This window comes from Arachis hypogaea, chromosome 4 (assembly GCF_003086295.3).
Source record: "Arachis hypogaea cultivar Tifrunner chromosome 4, arahy.Tifrunner.gnm2.J5K5, whole genome shotgun sequence".
NCBI lineage: Eukaryota > Viridiplantae > Streptophyta > Magnoliopsida > Fabales > Fabaceae > Arachis > Arachis hypogaea.
In genome coordinates, this window is record NC_092039.1 from 114,218,259 (window position 1) to 114,239,748 (window position 21,490).

The window sequence follows — 21,490 nt, forward strand, 5'->3', positions numbered from 1 at the left end:
ATAGTTTACTAAGGGGGATAATGTTGCCCATTTCGGTATGGAGTAGCCTACTTGCATTGAAATTTTCACATGCTATGTTTGGAGGACATGTAGTTTGCTTAATTGAGAATTATTGTAGGATGTATAATTAATGGTTATTAATAATATGTTAAAGGTACTAAGTACTACTTATACTGCTATAGTACTATATATGTTCTAACTTTCATAACGTTTACTAGCCCCCTTCAGTTAACAGTGTTATTATGATTGAAGCAAGAAATTAATATGCATCCCAGAAACCAAAAGAGAAATGGGACCATATTTTTAGTGGTAGAAAATAAAGAGTTTGTTAGTATTGATTTAAAATATAATGGGTGAAATTATAGTGTTGGGAAAAAAGAAAAGAAAGAAAAAATAAAGCAAAGAAGTAATTGAAAATAAAAAAATGGATGTGTTTTTGTGTGTGTGTGTGTTAAGCTCTTGGCTGAAATTAATTGATTGATTGTTAGTTTTCTAGTACTACTCAATGAATTGTAAACTAATCTTCAAAAATGTTAATTTGTTTTAAACTTGTTAATTAGTATCTTAAGAGCACCTGGTAAGAATATAAAAATAAAAAATTTTATTGACAAAAAAAATTAAAACTTTCAATGATAATTAATAAATTTATAAAAATTTGGTTTATTATCTATAAAATTCTTCTTATTTTATATTTTCATAAGAGTGGTTTTATTTAAAAATTTTATCAATACTATTAATATTTTTTTTGGTTGTCTACGATATTTTTTAATCTAACAGGTCAAAAACTAATTCGTCGTAGATCAAAACTTAATTTAAAGGTCTGTTGTCGCTGGCCAATAGATTGTTGCATGTACAAGGTAGAATTCGAAATTCGAACCTTCAACACTTTTTAAATAGACGAATAAACTGGCCACTCGACCAACCTAAATTGGTTACCAATACCATTAATATGCTCCTTAGCAAAATGCTAAAAAAAAGTGCATTAATTAATGTTAGGAAAAGAAGAGTGATTATGTGTGGGGATTTTCCGGTGTGAAACTTAAATTGGTTGCAACAAGCGGATACATATAATGCGACATGATGATAGATTCACATTAGTCAATACATACAATAAAGCAATACAATCCAGTTATAGTATATGCTTTCCAAAAAAAACACTATAGTATATGGTTAATTTAATAATATTAGTAGTCAATGCATCAACTAGTCTTCAATCAAGTTGAACTCCGATCCTTTAATTTAATTTCTCTTATCCTAGCTAAGCTAGGTCTCTTTTTATAGTCTTCCAGCTTTACGTGGGTATTGATAAAGCAATTATTATGCGATCCGAACATAAAAAAAATTATTTATTTACTAAAATTAATCATTAATATTAATTATTATATATTTATATATAAATATATTATTTAATTTATTTTTAATATATATTTTATATTTTAATATATATTTATATATTAATAATTCATTTTAATGTATACTTAATATAATTGTCGAAAGATATATAAAGTAGTGCCATCTGATTTTCTTTTAGAACTCTAACATATTAAGATTTCTTGCACATTTTTCATTTAACATGCTAATAATAGTCTGCACATTTACATATACATAAAAAATGCTCAGAAAGATTATTAAAAAAATAATAAAATTAATGCACCTTGAGCCTTGAGCTATGTTGCACAGCTATGGCTTATAATAAATTTTATATGCTTGTGCATTTGCATAAAGATATTTTGATTTATTTTTAAAATTATTTAAAAATATCTTGATATTATTTTTTAAAAAAATTTAAATTTATAAAAAATATATAAATAATTATATTTTTTATATAATTTTTTTAATAAATAATTTCACACTGTTTAATATAATTTTACACTATTAAAAACACTAATCATAATTAATTAAACTACAAATCATAAAAACTGTTTCTCCCTAGCACTCCTCATTCAATATATATATTTACAAACTCGTCAACGCGTTATGTTTCAAGTCAAATAATCAAGCCGTCATACAAATTAGATTAAAATTAAATATCTTTAATATGTCTTTAACACGAATCACAAACTAGAGTGAAGTGGAATAATTATAGTACAATAATTTGTTTGCATCTCTAATTGCAACACGATTTCCACGAGCAGTCCACATATAATGATGAGTAGTTCCACTTCCATTTCCATACAAGGCCCAACAATTTCATGAATTTGTGTATTATTTTATGATCACCATATAGAAAATGAAAACTTCAATAACATAGACATAAGATAAATAAATGTTAAGAAACATACAGCACATAGAAAACGACAAAATTATATATGGTAGATGGGATTATTATTGGTCATGGTATGATTTCAAAACTAGTATGGAACATGAAGAAGAGGGGTGAAAGAATGAACAATGTGGGTATGATGACAACCTGTTAGGGTTGGAAAATTCAAACCTACCCTAATAGAATAACAAGTCATTTTCATATATATGGTGATGGCACTGAAATATATGAACTATATAGATATATAGAAAGATTATATAGATATAGGGTATACCATTAGAAGACCCGCAATTCCACATGACCTTTCACTCTCAAATTCAGCCAAAATGTTGAATGTGTTGGAAGTAGATAGTTTTTGTGTGAATGTGTGTGTTCATCATCAATAATAATATCCATATTATTCATCAATGCATGCATGCATTGCCCTTCACATTCTTGGCCTTGACCATCATTGAGAAAAATAAAGGAGGTAGTGAGAAGAAAAATTATGTGTATGGATGGCTGCTTTTGTTCCTAAGAATAAGATAGGATAAAATACTGAAAATAAGATATGATAAGATACTGATGGATAGAGACACAAAAATTTATATTTTTGTATTCTGTTTGGTAATAAATTAGAACAAATTATGAAAACTCAATTTATTTTCATTTTTTTCATTCAAAAAATTTGAGATAAAAAATATAAAAATAAAAAATATAACTATAAAAAATTAAAAAGAATAATAAAAAAATAAAAAATAAGTTGTATCATTTGTTAGTGTCTTCGTGTCTTTTCTATCAGAATAGGCACAAAATACATTAATTTAGTGTCTCTGGACACATTATCTCTGTCCACATTTCCTCTGTCAAACACAATTTTATATCTCGATATTTCTATCTCAATATCCTGTCACTCTCTGTAATCAAACACTCACTCTCTGTAAACAAACACTGCCTATATGTACATAAATATGATGTTATGTCAACTTATTTGTATAGTTTTTATTATATAATGAGGTGAGTTTAATTCATATAGTGGATTATTGAGTCCAATGAAGTTTATATCACTTCATTCGAATTACTTTTGATTCACAATGGTTGTTCCGATAACTTTTTCTTTTGGTACTTTTTGATTAATATTTGAAATAGCATAATAATAATAATAATAATAATAATAATAATAATAATAATAATAATAATAATAACTTAAAATGTTAACTAATATTAATAAAAAAATATTTGCTTTCTAACATTTCTCACGTACCAAAAATTAAACCATCGTTATTAATTGCAAGTAGAAAGGTAGGTAGTAATAATTAGAATATGACAACGATATATATAATATTGAGATGAAGGAAAAAAAATTGTATCCTAATTGTTTTCATCCTTTAGAAAGATAGAAAACACAACAACATCATATCTCATAACATACTATATCTTTTATTCTATTGATTCCAATTTTAAAATATAATTTGCATTTTTTACTATTTCTATACTTATGTGTTATTTCTGATAAAAATATAATAATTTATGTATTTTCACTTATCAATTCAAATTTTGAAAATAAGTAATTTTATTTATAATACGATATTAAAAATTTTTATAGCCTAAAATAATAGAGTTTAATATTTATTATTCTTAAAAAAAAAGATAGCTTCAACATAAATCAAATAAAAAAAAGGGTTCTACAAAAATTCTGTAAATCTCAAAAGAAAAAAAAAATTGTTGTGTAAGGGACATAATATATTATTTTTATTCGCTTAAACTTTTAAGATAAATAATTTCATAATACAATTATTGAATACAATAATAACAAAGAGGATAATATTATAATAAAGAGTAAAATTAGATGAAGAGTAAAAATTGTATTTTTTAGACTAAAATAAATAAATCAATAAACACATAATGTGCAACACACAATTTTCTAAACAAAAAAAGGCAACAATCTTCATTCGTCACTTATTAACTTTATTTTTCTCAAAAGAAATTGGCAAATAAAATTCGAGGGAGAAAGAAGGTACAGATTTTTTTTCATTTAGACAACTCAAGGCAGGTGTGATCTAAATGGAGAAGAAGGACCACTTGGGGTTTGGCAATTAGGTGGTGTTGTTGTATGCTTGCATTTATGCATGGCAATTTCAATATTCCAGCACATCCACAACTATTCTAAACCCTTCATATTTCAGACTGTTTTTTTTTTATATGCCCCCACATTCATCATGTTTTCCACCTTCTTAGCTATACCCACTCATCAATCTCTGCCTCTTTTATTCATCAATCATCAATATATTAAAAGATTATAATTATTTATGTATCTTTTTTTATTAATTTAAATTTTTTAGAGAAATAATATCATAATATAAAATCAGAATTTTGTTATAATTGAAAAATTTAATATTCAGTACTTGTTATCTCTAAAAAAATAATAAATAACATAAAATAAATAAATAAAAGACATGCAAAGATTTAAATAAATTTAAAAGAGACTTTTATTTATAGTGATATATTAGAGATATAATTATTTATATGTTTTTGTCTATTAATTAATTTAAACTTTTAAAAGAAGTGATATGATAAAAAAAATCTAGATATATAAGAGTAACTAGTTTTGTATCCATTTTTATTGTTATTTCTACTAATAAATTGTTAATATTATTTGCCATGTACTATCATTAATGTTTATTTCTATAAATTTATAGTGTTCTACTTTGTGATTTCAACATGGTTTGATTTCTTAATATGTATCATGTTTCAACTATTATTAGCTAGAGATAATTATTTATATTGTTTTTATTATTAGTTTAACCTTTTAAAAAAAACTAATATTATATATGGTATCAAAATTCTATATCTAAAAGATTTAGAGTTTAGTTATTAGTGAACTTGAAAAAAAAAAATATAAAATTAAAAAAAAATATATACAAAAATTTAAATAAATTAAAAAAATTATTTAAAAAAAATATATTAAAAATACAATTATTCATATTGTCTTCATCAATCAATTTAAACTTTTAAAAGAAATTATAACATATCAATTATTTATTAATTAGTATGCTTATGCGCCGTTATGACTACGGTGCATAATAAAGACTTGGTGGAATTCTATAATAATATATTGTGTTTCTATTAATAAACATTTGTAAGGTAATCAATTAATGCATATCCACCAGGATATCATGTTAATTAAGAGACGATAAATAAAATTAAATTAAACTTTAATTGATAATATTATCTCTTATTGAACCAAACAAAATTTGACAATTAATTGGAACATATCTAAAAGGGATGTGAATTTTAGTTTTTTTTTTTTTTCTTTTGTCTCTTTGAGAATTCATTGTTTAGACCTAATTAGATACCTTTGTAGGTGGATATTAAAAAAACAATAAAATTGAATCAAAATCGGGTAAAATAATAATATTTTTTAAAATTTTTTTTTAAAATTTAATTTTAATAGACTGTTAGTCAAACAAATTTTATAAATATATTTAATTATATTATATCATACTAGCAAACATTATAAAAAGACGCTAAATTGTGAGAGTTTTTTTTTTTTGTCAGCTTTTGACTTCGCAAAAATTATTCCGTCGGTTTAAAAATATAATGTAATTATGTGTTCTGCTATTTAATTGTGGTAGTTTTTTATTTTTGTAATTAGCGGCGATTTTTTTATTTTGCGACAGTATAAAACCGTCGCAATTTGATAAGTCAAAATTAAAAAAATTGCCATAATTTGAAATCTCCATAAATCAGTCATCCAATATTAAAAAAAAAGAAACCACATTAAACTCAAACATACATTATATCAAACAAGTTAATTAAATACTCAATTTCAAAACCATCTTTTACTTTGTCATTCTCACAAAATTAGTCGCAAAATTTACATTAAGATCAACAAATTGATGAAAAAATGAAACTAATTTAATCAAATATAATATAGGATTTTCAATTTGATTGTCAATAAGAGTTCACAAAAAAATTAAAATAGAAAGTCATTAAAGCGCTTTGTAATTGAAAGGTCGTCGTTACATACACAGCCAAAATATATTGAAAACATATTTAATAGAAACTAAATTTTAATTAGCAATAGAGTTGGAATACATACCTAAAAGGATCATGTTATACTGTGAAGGAACAACTGCAATTCATTTCAGATTGCTCCATAAAGAACTATTTTTTTATATTGATAGTATAAATGTGCATTTAAAAAAATAAATATAATTAAAAATTTGTGTAAAATATATTTTACACGGTCAACATCACTCTCTTTTTAATAACAGAGCAGCATTTATATTTAAAGTAAAAACACAATTTATAAAACGTTCTACGACCATTTTACAATTTCTTGTTGATCAAATTGAAAGTAGTAAACAACAAATCCAAATTTTTTTTCCGGCTTTTCCTAATAATATATAATGTGTGTGGTGTTCAGGTTCTGAGATAATCACTTCGGGGAAGACTTTACCTAGATTTTCATATTATCCAGAAAAACTAAAAGATTAACATCTTTTCTTTTTTTTTGTCTAAAGGATCTGTCATATTAGAAAGTTAATATATTTAAATTATGTCTGATTAAATGAACTGTTATAATAAAGATAAACAAGTTTAAAATGACAAACATTTATAACAAATGAAGTAATATTTTTAGGTAGGATTTTTATTTTTTCAATAGTCATCTAATATTTTTAGGTAGGATTTTATTTCATTCACTGGTGATTAGTGAATATATGCATGACAAGCCACACATTAAATAAGTGGTATATATGGGTGAGGTGTCATCCAAAAAAATTTTCAATAAATTTTAAATATTATATTTCCAAAAAAATTTTCAATAAATTTTAGATGGTTGAATCGCGTCTCAGGTGGTTTGGACATGTGAGAAGAAGACCGATAGAACATCCAGTCAGGAGGGTGGATGAGATGGAAGATGGACAAAGGGCGAAAGGCAGAGGAAGACCTAAGAAGACCATCCATGAGGTGGTCAAACGAGATCTACATGTAAACGGTCTCTCTGTAGACATGATACATGACAGAGCACAATGGCGTCGTTTGATTCATGTAGCCGACCCCACTTAGTGGGACAAGGCTTTGTTGTTGTTGTTGTATTATATTAGGAAAAGGGAGACGAGAATGTGTATTAGCCAAAAAGAAAAACAAATGAAAAGGTGCATAAAAAAATTTTCATAGAAATTTAAAATTTTAATTTAATAAAAAACCAGTTAAGGAATGAAATAAATTTTTTTAAAAAGATAAACTTATGACAAAAATACGAAATAAAAATTTAAATATATATGTTATTTTTCTAAAATATAAAAAAGATAAAGAATTTCAAAACTTTATTTGAAAATTAGGAGGATGAATTTATGAGTTATTGTCATGCATCTACATGTGATTTCATCATGTCATGCTTCTCTGGAAAATACCAAATTTTACTTAATTTAAAATTTTTTATATTTATTAAAAATCCAAAACATTTAACTATCAACTTAAATTAGATTTAATTAAAATGTTAATATTATAATAATTAAATGTTAGATATTAGATAATAACTAAAATATGTAGGTTGGTAAATGACAAAGTAATGAAAATATTAAAAAAATAAAATTTAAGGTGATACTAAATATAGTATTAAATATTTTATTTATTACAACGTTATTATATTTAGCCATATGCTTACAGAGTCTATTTTTAATTTGTAAGGCACCGAGATAGCTACAATCACGGAGCGAAAGGAAGAAGTTCTCCATCAATATAGTTGAATAATCGATTATATCAAGATTAAATTAAATAGTAGTCAAATGTTCAGTAGTCATTCACATTGTATCACTGTTCCAATTTTGAGAAGAATCTAATCAAAATGTATTTCAAAAGACTTATTTAAGTCAACTACATCTTATCCATGCTATACTTATTTCTTTTGGTGAAGGATATTTTTGTTCAAAAAATTTAATAAAAATTTTAAAAATATTTTTAAATTTTGTTTTATTTTAATTTATTTTAGAAATTTTTTATTTGTATTAAATATATTTTTTATGGCTAATTTTTTAAAATATTTAAGATCAATTTAGCAACAACTTCATAAAAACAACCTTTAACATTAACAAATTAAGCATAATTTTTATGCATTATTGTTAGATATATTTAACTGTTAGCTGTCGAAAATATATTTGATGCAAATCAAAAACTTTTAAAATAATATTAAAACAAAATAAAATTTAAAAGTATTTTTAAAATTTTTATTAAATTTTAGAAATAAAAAATATACTTTATTTTTTATTTATTCTGTATTTTTGTTAATACTTATTAGTATCTCTTTATTATTATACTGGGCTTTCAAGTGTGTATCGATCCCTTTTTTTTCTTCTTCTCTTTTTTGACTTCTCATGCAATTTAATACCTACGTTCTTATTTAATTTTTGGCGGTATGAATGGTACTATGTCAGCTTTTAATTGCAATGTTTTTTTTTTTCGGTGGGGCTTTTAATTGCAATGTTATAACTTTTAAGTAGAGAAAGTTAACTCAAACTTTATACTTTATAGTACTTGAATTGTATGTAACTTGTGAAATTCTTAAATACATCATTAAAAAATATTAAAGGAGAAAGAAAGTATAATAAAAAAAAATAGTTAACATGTATCTTGAAAAGATATATTAAAATTGTTATTAGCAAAATTTTTTATTTTAATAAATATACAATAAATATATTGCAAATTTAATCGACAATTTATTAATTACTCTTAAGTAGTATTTAGTGGAGAGACAGAGAGGAAAAGACTTAGATTGAGAGACAGAGATTGAAATAAATTTCAGTATTCTGTTTGATGTAAAATGAGAGACAGAAATTGAAACAAGAATGAAACTTTAATTTAATTTGCACAAAAAATAAAATTAGAATTAATTAATTGAAATGAGGTATTTTAGATATAAAATGTTATTAAAGTTTCAGTCTCTATTTCTAAAAATTTTAGTCTCCTGTGTCTCTACTTTTTAAAAATACTGAAATACTAAAATTTTGAAATTTTGGAGACAAGACAGAAATTTTAATACCAGTCTCTAAATTAACAAACATGATACTGAATTTCAGTCTCTCAATTTCTGTCTCAATACTTCAAAACAAATCCTACCTAATAATATATATTAGCTAAATCGAAAATAAAATACTGTAGCAAATAAGAATTTTGTATATTATAAAGAGAAAAATTATTCTCTGATTAGATAAAATAAATTTGATTAGCAATGCAGAAATAATTTATGATTGAACGTAATATTTGTAACATTTAAAATGTGTACGTATAGTGTGTTGATTGCAGTCAACAATATAATATAATTAATATATAAATAATAATGAATATTGAATGGCATTGAAAAGAAAAGGCTCCACCTGATGATGAGTGATGAAGTATTCTGCCACTCTCATCACCTCTTCAATGCAAAGTGATCCTTATGGTTATGGATGTTACTGAATGTCTCAGCTACCTCTCATTCATTTATTCATTTCATTTCATTCACATTTCACAATGAATGAAGAGGGAACCATGTTTATTGCACTCTCTTATGCTATGTTAACTTTCACTTTATTATCTTTGAATTTAAAAAAACGGGATTTAAATTCTTGATACTTGCTTAAACAGATCAGTGAATTAATTACTAGATCAATTAAGTTGGTTAATATAAAAATACTTATTTTTCACAATTAAATTGAGTTAGATATATATTTATAGATGTAAGAATTTTAAGTTTTTCTTTTTTAATTTAAGTTTCGAGTTAAGTATTCAAACATCATCTTTATTTTGATTAAATTATATTGGATCTCCTATACAATAATATTTTTTTAATCAGAGCTTTTAAATTTTAGATATATAATAAAAAATGACAACATAAAATAACAGAAACAGAAAACAGTCCTTCACTCGTCCACTCTTCAATAATTTACTCTATACCCTAAAATTTAATTTCTTCCTATCTCCATTCTCTAATCATCATAGAAAATATCCCTCTATATCCCTATTTTCCACGGATGTTAGATTATTTAGTTCAATAAGATTACATTAATTTTAATATAAATAAAATAAAATAAAATAAATTTATATCTGTCAATTATATCATATAATATAAAAATATTCAATGTCACAAATGCTAATTAAACTATACAATATAATTATAAAAATAAAAAATTATAGATGTTGAACAGCTTATGTTTGAAATGCTTTCTAATCTTTAGATATTAGTATATTTATCATAGCACTCATTTTCTTTTTATTAATTATTTGTAAACCTTTTGTTTTACTACTTCCGTTTAATTAATATATGTATATTATAACGATAGTAATAATTCATTTAATGCAACACAAACAAACCACTTGAATTTGCAATCATTTATTTGCAGTATTATTAAGTTGGGTGAATATGAAGATGATAATAAATATTTTTTGGTACTAACTTCAAAATCCGTACTACTTCTACTACAGACTATTAATAAAATGGCAGTTCTCAACACCCCCTCCCTCTTTATTCTTCATGATTTTCTTTTTGAAAAATATGTCTATAAAAATTTATTATTATTGGTCATTAGTTAATTATTAATATTTAAAAATATAAAATAAAATATATTGTTAGATTATTAAATTAAAAGAATTAAACTAAAAAAATTAAATTAATAATTAAGTAATGCTAAAAATTAATAAATTCTGATAGTCCCTAATATTTTTTCTCCTTTTTATAATCCTCTTTGCTAGATTTCTTTATTTAACTGGATCATGTAGTTGTTCATTCATTCCTTACCAAAAAAATATCCATCTATATAGCAGTTCTACAAGTGATTTCTTTTTCCCTGGATAAAACAGCTGAATTTTATTATGAAAGGTTCAAGTCTTCAAGACTACAAGTGCTGTATGCTATACAGTTATCAGGGATGTTTCTAACCTAACAATGCAACACTGATTCTTCAGACTGGGTTCATATTAGCTGTTTTTCTTTTTTTTTTTTTAGTTGAGTTTTCTTTTTTTTCTTTGACAACGTTCATATTGAGCTTTGAAGTAACGAAATAACGAATTATGCACTAATTTGGATTTTTGGATTACCACTATTGGGTCTCCTTACAAATTGTCCAACTTGATATTGTTTCTTATATTTTGACAACTTAGGCCCATATACATAAGCTTTGCAGAAACAACCTATTGGACCCAGCTAATGGTATACCATAGTCTAAACTCTAAATAGTAAAATCTTACTGCAGCGAAGGCTTACACCAAGTGGCAATGACATTGCCTAGAAAACCTCAAAGTGTGAAGTGACCAAAAGAACAAAAAAAGTAAACCTTGATAACTTGAGTCTGAGACTGAAATATTAAAATACTAAAATTTTAATAATATTTTTGTTTAAAAATATTTTTATTTAATTTTTTAAATTTTAAGTTTATTTTTTAATTTTTATATTTATCTTAAAACAAATATAATATTAAAACATAATTTAGTATTTGTCTCTTAATTTTTATCTCTGAATCTTAGCCTTCGCTTATTGAATTAGTATAGTAATACATATGTTGACCCAATAACAATTTAAAGGTTTTTAATTAAGGGTTTTGCTACTGTGTAGAACGAGAATTTTTTCAACACATATAGAAATTACGTGTCAATCAATGACATAAGTAATGGAAATAGTATATCAATACATGAGAGAACAACAATGTCAATATGAGACCCATAAAATTGGAGTTTGCCATCAATAGACCCCACATATTTTTTACTTTGTGTTTAATAATATTTGTTAAATACTGACTACAATTAAAAAGAGAATTTATATATAAATAAAAATACAAAAACACTTTTAAAAAAGTTATAAAATTTTAAATAAATTTCACTATTTTATTTATTGATAATAAAGAGCTACAAATAGAAATTAATAATTTTTTATCCAGCTAATGATAACGAAATGTAAGTTCTTTAAAATAATTATATTCTACATTTATTATCAAATTCTTAAATATATATATATATATATATATATATATATATTAAGAAATTTATTTTAGATAAATAGAAATATACAAAAAATAAAAATATATTTATTATCATATTTATAAATAAAAATATATAACTTTTTAATTAAAGTTGATAATATATACTCTATTTGCAGATATATAACCCTATCCAATTTGATCGAATAGAGTTGTCTATCTAATTTTAATAATTTTAATTTTAATTTTAATTTAATTTTTTATTTTTATTTTATTAATATGTATGAAATATGGAATGATTGAATTTTATATTTGTCTAAAAAAATTTTATTTTTTTGCAAGTAGGATTAGATAAAGTAGGATTGAAAACTTTAGTATGCGACTAAAGTTAAAGTTGAGTTTTTAAAAAGTATTCAACTTGTAGATAGGATTAGGGTAGAGTCCAAATCCTATAGGACTGGCAAAAGATAAGATAGAGTTGAGTTTAGATTTTACCCTAATCCTATCCAAACTCTACTTGTAGGAAAATAAAATTTTTTTTAAGTAAATATAAAATTCCATCATTCTATATTTCATACATATTAATAAAATAAAAAATAAAAAATTAAATTTAAATTAAAATTAAAATTAATAAAATTTAAAAAATCTAAAATAAAATTACAAATAACATAATTATCAAATTCTTAATAAAATTAAAATAAAATAAATAAAAATAAATATCTAATCACTCTTCTTCTAATTCTAAGTTCTTACAACATTACTCTTTAATAACAAATATATTAAATTAATAATTTAAATTATTAACTTAGTGATTATCTTAAGTTTTTACAAGAAAAAAATTGTGGCTTTAATATTTATTCACTACATATATAATTTATAAATTTTAAATATATGTTATATAATATATTAAGAATGCTGATAGACTAAGATAGAGTATACTATGAATTTGCATTCGATCATATCCACAAGCAAACTCTATTCGCACTCTATTCTATTCGCAGCAAATTGGATAGACAACTCTACCGGATCAAATTGGATAGAGTTATATACCCACAAATAGAATATATATTATTAGTCTTAATTAAAAAATTATATATTTTTATTTATAAAATATGATAATAAGTATATTTTTATTTCTTAGATATTTTTATTTCTCCAAAATAAAATGTTTAGTATATATATTTTAAGAATTTGATAATAAGTATATCGTTTATATAGAATATAATTGTTTTAAAAAAAATTATATTTCGTTATCATTAGCAGGGATAAAAAAATGATTAATTTCCATTTGTAACTTTTTATTAGCAATAAATAAAATAATGAAATTTATTTAAAATTTTATAACTTTTTAAAAATCTTTTTTTTATTTTTATGCATATATAAATTTTCTTTTTAATTGTAGTCACTGGTATTAACATTATTAGACATAAAGTAAAAAATATATGGGTCCCATACTGATGTTGCTGCTCTATCATACATTGGTATGTTATTTCCATGATCTATGTTATTGATTGACACGTGGTTTCTACATGTCTTGAAAGAATCTCCTTTCTACACAGTAGCAAAACCCATTAATTAATCTACATTTCCCTGTCCAAACAGAAAAGTTCGGTTCATAGTACATTATATTACTCTTGTCCCATTACAATTCCTTATTTTCGAAGATCTAATTTCCTAGATAAATACACATCTCTTGTTCATGCAACTTGACCATGCTAATGAATTGCATTCTTCAAAATATATTATATATAAGCTTAAATAAGTTTTTGGTTTCTAATTTTTTTCGTTTGGTTTTAGTATAATAAAATTTAAAATATTTTTGATTTAGTCCCTGCAAAAATAGCAGAAATAGCAAAAGGTGAAGCAAAACGAAATCAATTTTGGTTGTGATTCTTCTTTAATAATAAGCAATGATTAACAGCTTCGAATTACATTTCATCCCTGAAGCCAAGAGGAAACACAAATAACATTGGCGTGTGCTCTTCACATAAAACTGCACAACGGTGTTCATATCTTTAATCAACACTCAAATCCTATCATTACTATCTTCTTTGTATGAATATTGAACAGGTTGGAAGGAAAAACTGCCCCCTTTTGATGCACAGAGAAGATATATTGGATATCCCCGCCACTCAATGCCAACAGAACAGAACAGAGAGAAGGGAACTTTACCTAAATTACATAGCTGTGTTAGTGGTAATGACAATTATTGTTTCCAGAAGGTCTTTGTTGCAACTAGAATCTTTTCTTGGGCGTGTGATTCGGGCTCTTTATCGTATATGGTAGCCTTCCACCTCACTGCCTCGGAAACACGAGCAACTTTCTCTGTTACTTCAGGGGTATCCCTCACCACAACAGTTCCCTCCGGCCGCAAAATTCGGTCCATTTCGACCATCAAATCAACAAGACTACATCTGCAATAGAGTCATGAAGCAATAGGAATGAGCTTATTACTTATGTCAGACAATTGTTTAAATGCATGTTGGGACACATTATCATATGAAAGAAGAGAAAAAAAAAATCCAATATTCACGCAAAGCTCTACAAACTAATTATTCAAACAAATTTAACCATGTTCCAGAAGTAATTATTCAATTTTACATTAATCAGCTTTGAACTTTTGATATTTGAGTGGTAGGTTTGAGAGGCTTCCATTGAATATATATAGAATTAGGTTGTAGAGTAATAGCCCAAATAGGTCCCTAAAGAATTCACGATCCGACAAATTTGTCCCTAAGAAAATTTAACTAGGATTTTGGGCCCGGCTTTTTTCGTTATACGCTAGATACATCCCCAGTCCAGTTTGACCTGGTTAAGACTAACGGCGAAATCTTATGTGTCTGTTAACTTGATGACATGTTCAATTAAGAGAGATGTGTCGAGCGCAGAACAGTTTGGTCCCTGGCCCACATGGCCAAAATGACGTCGTATCAGATGAGAGAACGACGTTGTTTCGAGGAGGACAATTTCATCCCCAGGTTGGATACCAGAGGCACGAAACATTGCCCTTTTAAAGGGGAACCTATCTGACTGATAAAGTGGTTTTGGGGAGGGCCCTATATGACTGAGAAAAGGTTACATTAGTCTAAATTCCATTCATAGACAATGTTTTGTGATTTTGAAAACACAAGTTGATGCATCCGGACTTACTAGCATGCAAAATGCAAATCTTTCCTCTCATGCCACTCAAATTGAAAATCCTCTCTCTCATGTCACCCAAAAAGTTCCAAATAATCTCATGGTAAGCTAATTGCAAATGCCTTCATGTGTACGTTTAGTTGAAAATTGTATAATCCAGTCCCATAACAATATAAAGACAATTTATATTTCTATCAAGGAAGACAGGCTCAGCAACCATTTAGATGTCCAAAGCAGACGATAGTTAGGCCCAAGGTTTAGGGGAGTGTTGGTGTTGAGACAATGGCAGCAGCAAGCAGTGGCACAGCATCCAGAATGTTCAAATTCATTCCAACTCCCGGACTGAACCTCTTTAAGAAATGATGCTTTCTTGAATCAGTATGAAACTTATTATGGAGGGGATAAGACCATGTTTTGTTATTGTGACGGAAACAAACCTCCACTTTTAATGTTTTTCTTCTTTCTACTTTAGGTTAGTGTGTCTTGAAAGAAATAGACCGTCTTTTGTTTGGTTTGGTTTATATTGCTACTAAGCTTAGCTACTTATTTGGATACAATATTTTGATACTCTGTTATGTTAGCATTTTGATATATGGTGAAACAACATATCTAGTTTGGATATACACGGTGTTTCTTTTATACTAATTCGCCACCATTGAATTCATTCATATTTAACTAGAATCAGTCATTGCAATACAATCATTTCTCAACCAGATAGGTTTCCCAAAAAAAACACTTTTGTCAGTCAGATAGGCCCCAAAAAATATTTTATCAGTCAGATAGATCCCTCCTTTAAAACAGTTACGTTTCATGCCTTTGGCGTCCAACCTGGGGACGAAAATGTCCTCCTCGAAACGACGTCATTTTGACCACGTGGGCCAGGGACCAACTATCCTGCGCTTGACACGTCTCTCTTAACCGGACACATCATCAAGTTAACAGACATGTAAGACATTGCCATTAGTCTTAATCGGATCAAATTGGGCTGGGGACGTATCTAGCATATAACGAAGAAAGTCAGGCCCAAAATCCTAATTAAATTTTCTTAGGGGCAAATATGTCGGATTGTGAATTTTTTGAGGACCTATTTGGGGTATTACTCTTAGTACTATTTAGATCAAGCATGCTAAGCTTCAATACAATAACACTAGTTAATATACGCTAATGAACATTTCTAACCAACTACAATAACCTTTTGATTTGGAAATTCAATCAAATTCTACTTATCCTTATAATGAACTAAATATCCCCCCCTCCCCTCCCTCTCTTTATCTCTTCAACAAAATAAAAGAACGAAAACAAAAATGAAAAAGAAAAGAAAGAGGAAAAAAATTCCAAAGGAAAGAAAGAAAAGAGTTCCCAATTCAACAGAGCAACAGCTATGCTGTTTTGTACATAAAAGTACCTGCTTTCGCCAGAAGTTGGATCTTTTATAAGCGAGCCAATGTTGGTAGCATGGAGAAGATCATAAGTACGAGGATACGTTGAAAAAGGTTCACACCTGTGTGCATAATCAGTAAAGATTAGATGCAGAAAAATTCATCCATTACAACATCACATGCAAGTTCAAATGAGTTAAATGAAATGTTTTATAGAATATACTCTGAGCTTAACATCAAGTAAAAGTTCAAATAAGAGCTGACTGAGACATCCTCATGACAGCAAATGGAAAGGCAAACCACAAATATTGTGAACGAGTCAAAACTTGAGGGAAAAAGCAACTTGCATGCAAACTGATTCAGCCGAAATACCAGTTGAACAAAGTAGTTTGGCAGTAAGGTTAAAAGACAATTATCATTACAACAATATTTTTCTGCCACGTATCTGATTTCAAGACCTTAGCAACAACGAAAAGAACGGAAATTTCCGTGCCAAACAGTAACACATGTGCCAAAGATCTCAATCCTAAAGATTCTGGACAATCCCTTTAAAACAGGATGCTTGAAACTCTCAGGAAAAAGACTCACCAATCATGATATAGTCCAATAAGGCCTCTGTCATAGATCACATCAAGAGTTGACGGCTTATCAGCAGGAACTACATTCATTACCCACACAGGATCAGATATCAATGCTGCTGCAAAACCTCCAAATAGAGCATTCATGTCCATAACATTGCGCACAGCTGGAGTCCCCAACTTTATGTGTAGAGATTTTTTATAGTGCATAACTCTCCTTATCCACCTTTTATTGTCAGCCTCGTACAAATGAGCCTCATTTTTCATTACTGTGGACCTTGGAGGTACAGTGTTAAGCCTCTCTGGCCACTTGGGAATCTGTCCAATAGCATATTCTCCTTTGACAGAAGATGTCCTTGTGACACACCTCTTCAATTTGAAGTACCTGTAAAATAAATAAAGCTTAATTTCACCCTTCAAAGTAATCAATGAGAGATCTACTAACAATAACGACATTCATCCAAGTGCTATACACCTATATCAATTTCAAAGTAGACAGAGAGAGTATCAAACATAATAAAATGAAAGATAATTCATAGTAGCTATACAGGAAATTACCAAGCTTGACTTGCATCATCTGAATCATCACATAATGCAAGACCAAAATCATTTTGGTGGGGGTGACACATTTTTCCTGCAGGCTTCTTCCAGATCGCAGTGTTACCATCTACAACTATCAGTTCATAGCACAATGCTCTTGCTACAGCCTGGAGATCAGACCATTCTTTATCTTGTTTAGCCCACTGAACAGGGGGGCCAGAAATGACCAAATATCCACCAGGACGAAGTAATCTATCCACTTCAATAAAATAGGTTGCATCTGCAAAGCATATTTTCTGCATTAGAGAAGCAGCAAGCCTTCATGATTCAAATATATGGAAAAGGTCAGTAGTGAAGAATAACTCACTGTAGGCTGTAAAAGGGATCAAACAGCGAGAACAATGAACTAAGTCAAATCCAAATGCAGGGAATGGCAGTCGACGAGTGCCAAGCATGGCAACGAAGGCTGGTATTCCTCTTTCCAGAGCAAATTGTATCTGTGATTTATGTGAATCTCTTGGAGCAAAAGACATGGCTAACATATTTTGAGCTAGTAAATATCCTCCAAAACTAGCAACCTGTAAAAGCAAGATATATATTTCATGTTAAACAGCAATAAAATCTAGTACGATCTCAGAAACAAAAATGGAAAACTAGCTCTTACCCCGCACCCCATGTCAAGAGCAGTCCTCATAACACCGTCACGTATAGGAATGTATTGAGCAAGCTTTTCAATATACTGCTCTGCTCCATCTGGAAACATTGTACCACCACCAGGGAATATAAAGTGTTGACCTTCACGCTTCATCCATCCCTGGTGACCTTTCCTGTCAGCAATTTTGTTGTGTGGCATGTTATCGTGCCATATCTGCAAATTTGGAAGGAGGATTGAAGAATGAGAAATAAAACTAGCTTTATTTATTTCATACTTAAAAAAACCACTTAATTCAAATATCTTTGATTTTCAAAGGAATATGTTATAACTCAAGTGAGCCTTTTATATTCCTAGGAAAAACCATTTTAAAAAAAAGAATTTAATTTTGATACACTGTTAGTGTAAAACAGTTTTAATGTGCATTCAATCATATAACACCACCTTAGCAACAATAATTACATTGACAGCATGAATGGTTATCCAAAAGAATACATATAATTAAACAACTGTTTAAAACGTTTTATACTATAGTGCATCAAAATTAAACTCTTTAAAGAATATTAATGAATTCATAATAATAGAACATATGAAGCCCTACACATTAGGGAGCTTTCTCTGTCCTAGTTACTCTAGAAACTACATAAGTTCAGTTCAACCGTCTAAATATCAGCAAGCATTTCGGTAATCATAACTCTAAGTCTCTAAATTAGATACATGCATCAAGTTCACTTCTATGGCTAAGTAGCCATGTAGCCTTAATCCTAATTTTCTAGTTCCAAACAGAAAGTATCTACGCGAAATTTTTACAAGGCTATATCATTTCGCAACACGGAATCAGCTACAAGCAAAATCAAGAACGCTGCACTAAAAATTAAACAAGCAGAGTTGAGAGCATAGAAGAACCTTATGCAAGCTCTCCGGCCAGTGAACCGGGATCCGGTACCCCTTGGGCGGCGGAATCAAGCAGAGAGGAGTATCAATATGGCGAGGGCAGTGTCGCTCTCTGTAGAAGTTCATCTCCCTACTCAGCAACCTGTTCACTCTCGGATCCTCGCAGGGCATGTGGTCTACCTCCTCCGCCGAGCACGCGTCAAGGAAGCCGCCTCCGCCACGTGGCTCCCCGTTCTCAATTGCCGAGACGAGGGGGAGGCGGTGGCGCGGGTCGGAGGAGCGGAGGAGGGTGTTGCGGCCCGATGCGGCGAGGGAGTCGCCGAAATGTGTGAAAGCCATGAGGAAGAATATAGCGACAAGGAAGAAGAAGAACAAGGTTATGAGGTCGAGAAGGCGCCATTGGCGAGGGTTGATTATGGCGGTAATGAAGTTGGTGCTGCTCCGTTTTGAAGATAGAGCCATGTTTTGAGATCGGAAGTTGGGGTTTTGAAGTGTGTATGTTAAGTGTTTGACGAAAAGTGTGTGTGAGATATTAGATTTGGATCTTCGTACTCACATTCTCATACACTGTAGGATCTCATATTCTTGGCTAAGCCACTTCTGGTAAATGCTGCCATCACATGTTATGCGTCGTGTAATGTGAACCTGCGTTGCTTCATGGTATTGGTAACGATGTAAAGAATTTTAATCTTAAATCACATTTTAAGTATTCAATTTAAAAATTAGTTATTTTAGTTATATCATAATAAGCTGTTTTACATTGCAAGTTCATAAAAGAATTTAATTACATTTATTACATTAACGAAGTATTTGACTTCACCCCTATTTATTATGCCGATTATGCTACTTACATATTAAAATCAGTCATTAAAATTAATTATTAGTAAAAAATATATGTTAAAATATAGATATATATAATTTATACACAAATATATTAGTAACTAATTTTAATGTTAATTTTAATGTATGAATAACATTTTTGTTATTCTGATGTTGGCGAAATCGTGTTTTTAGATATAGATGTAATAAAAGTTAGGATAATTTACATAGAACTTGTTTGAAACCAATTACCATGAGAAAAAAAATTATTTCATTTCTATTTAAAATTTAATTTTATAATTTAAAATGAATATAATATATTAAAAGAATAGAATTTAAATTTAAAGAATGTGAGAATAGATTTGAAAATCATATTACTTTTCGTCTGATTTATAAATGAAAAAAAATGAGAATTTAAATTTTTAAAAGAATTTAAATCATTCATTTTTAGTTATTTTAAATTAAGAAAAAAATTCTTAGTGAATTTTATTCCTAACATTTTAAACAAGTTTATAAATAATTTAAATGCACTTCAATATTATACCAATGTCATAAAACGAAAAAAATATTACATATATATTCGATTTTGCACATATTCTATGTAAATTGAAGCTAGTTGACTTGATTTACACTAACTTTATGTAAATTGAATTAGTGGAATTCAATTTAGTTAGAGTAGTAGTAAATCGAATCTAGTTGATTTGATTTACTATTTATACAACTTAGTGATATTTATTGTTCCATTTATTGTTTTAAATTTATAAATTTATAAAAATATAAATTTTTTAGAATTTAAACTAAAACACAAAAATTAAATTTTTATTCTTATTTATTTTGATTTTTTTGATATTTTATTTGAATTCAAATGGAGTATTTCTTTTTTGACATTTATGCTTTAATATTTTATATCAATAAACTATACAAATAGTAAACTACTACTCTAGTTAAATCGAATTCAATTAATTCAATTTACGTATATTTAGTATACTAGTAGATTAGTAGTATAATGTAAATCAAATTAAATTAATTCGATTTATATAAATATATAAATAAAATAGACATATAATTAAATTATGTTTAAGATCTCTGCATAATTTTAAATTCCAAACAATTTATTAACGTGAAATACCCTAAAATTTATATGTAAGTAAGTTTCATAACCTATGAATGCCATGTTCAATTCTATACTATAATCGATTACAAACCATTCCCTATTATTTTCACAAGTAAAAAAAATTGTTATTCAACAATTTATAAGTTCGGATTCAACAAAAAATGTGTGAATATATATATCG

General features: G+C 27.4%; 1 protein-coding gene across 1 annotated transcript; it reads right to left on the minus strand.

Moving 5' to 3' along the window:
- Window positions 1-14,054: 14,054 nt before the first annotated feature.
- Window positions 14,055-20,089, minus strand: LOC112797373 (probable pectin methyltransferase QUA3). The gene is made up of 7 exons (XM_025840277.3): window positions 19,389-20,089; window positions 18,495-18,698; window positions 18,198-18,408; window positions 17,849-18,110; window positions 17,301-17,675; window positions 16,739-16,834; window positions 14,055-14,609 (listed from the first exon to the last, which is right to left on the minus strand). The coding sequence occupies exons 1-7, from the start codon at window positions 19,836-19,838 to the stop codon at window positions 14,402-14,404; spliced, it is 1,806 nt and encodes a 601-aa protein (XP_025696062.1). The 5' UTR covers window positions 19,839-20,089; the 3' UTR covers window positions 14,055-14,401.
- Window positions 20,090-21,490: the final 1,401 nt, after the last annotated feature.

What these genes read in the sequence shown, in the direction of transcription:
- LOC112797373 (XM_025840277.3), bottom strand. Translation starts at nt 19,838, where the DNA reads ATGGCTCTATCTTCAAAACGGAGCAGCACCAACTTCATTACCGCCATA. An exon ending in GGCCGGAGAGCTTGCATAAG is followed by an intron (nt 18,699 to 19,388) that starts GTTCTTCTATGC and finishes CCAAATTTGCAG; the next exon opens with ATATGGCACGATAACATGCC. An exon ending in GATGATGCAAGTCAAGCTTG is followed by an intron (nt 17,676 to 17,848) that starts GTAATTTCCTGT and finishes TTTATTTTACAG; the next exon opens with GTACTTCAAATTGAAGAGGT.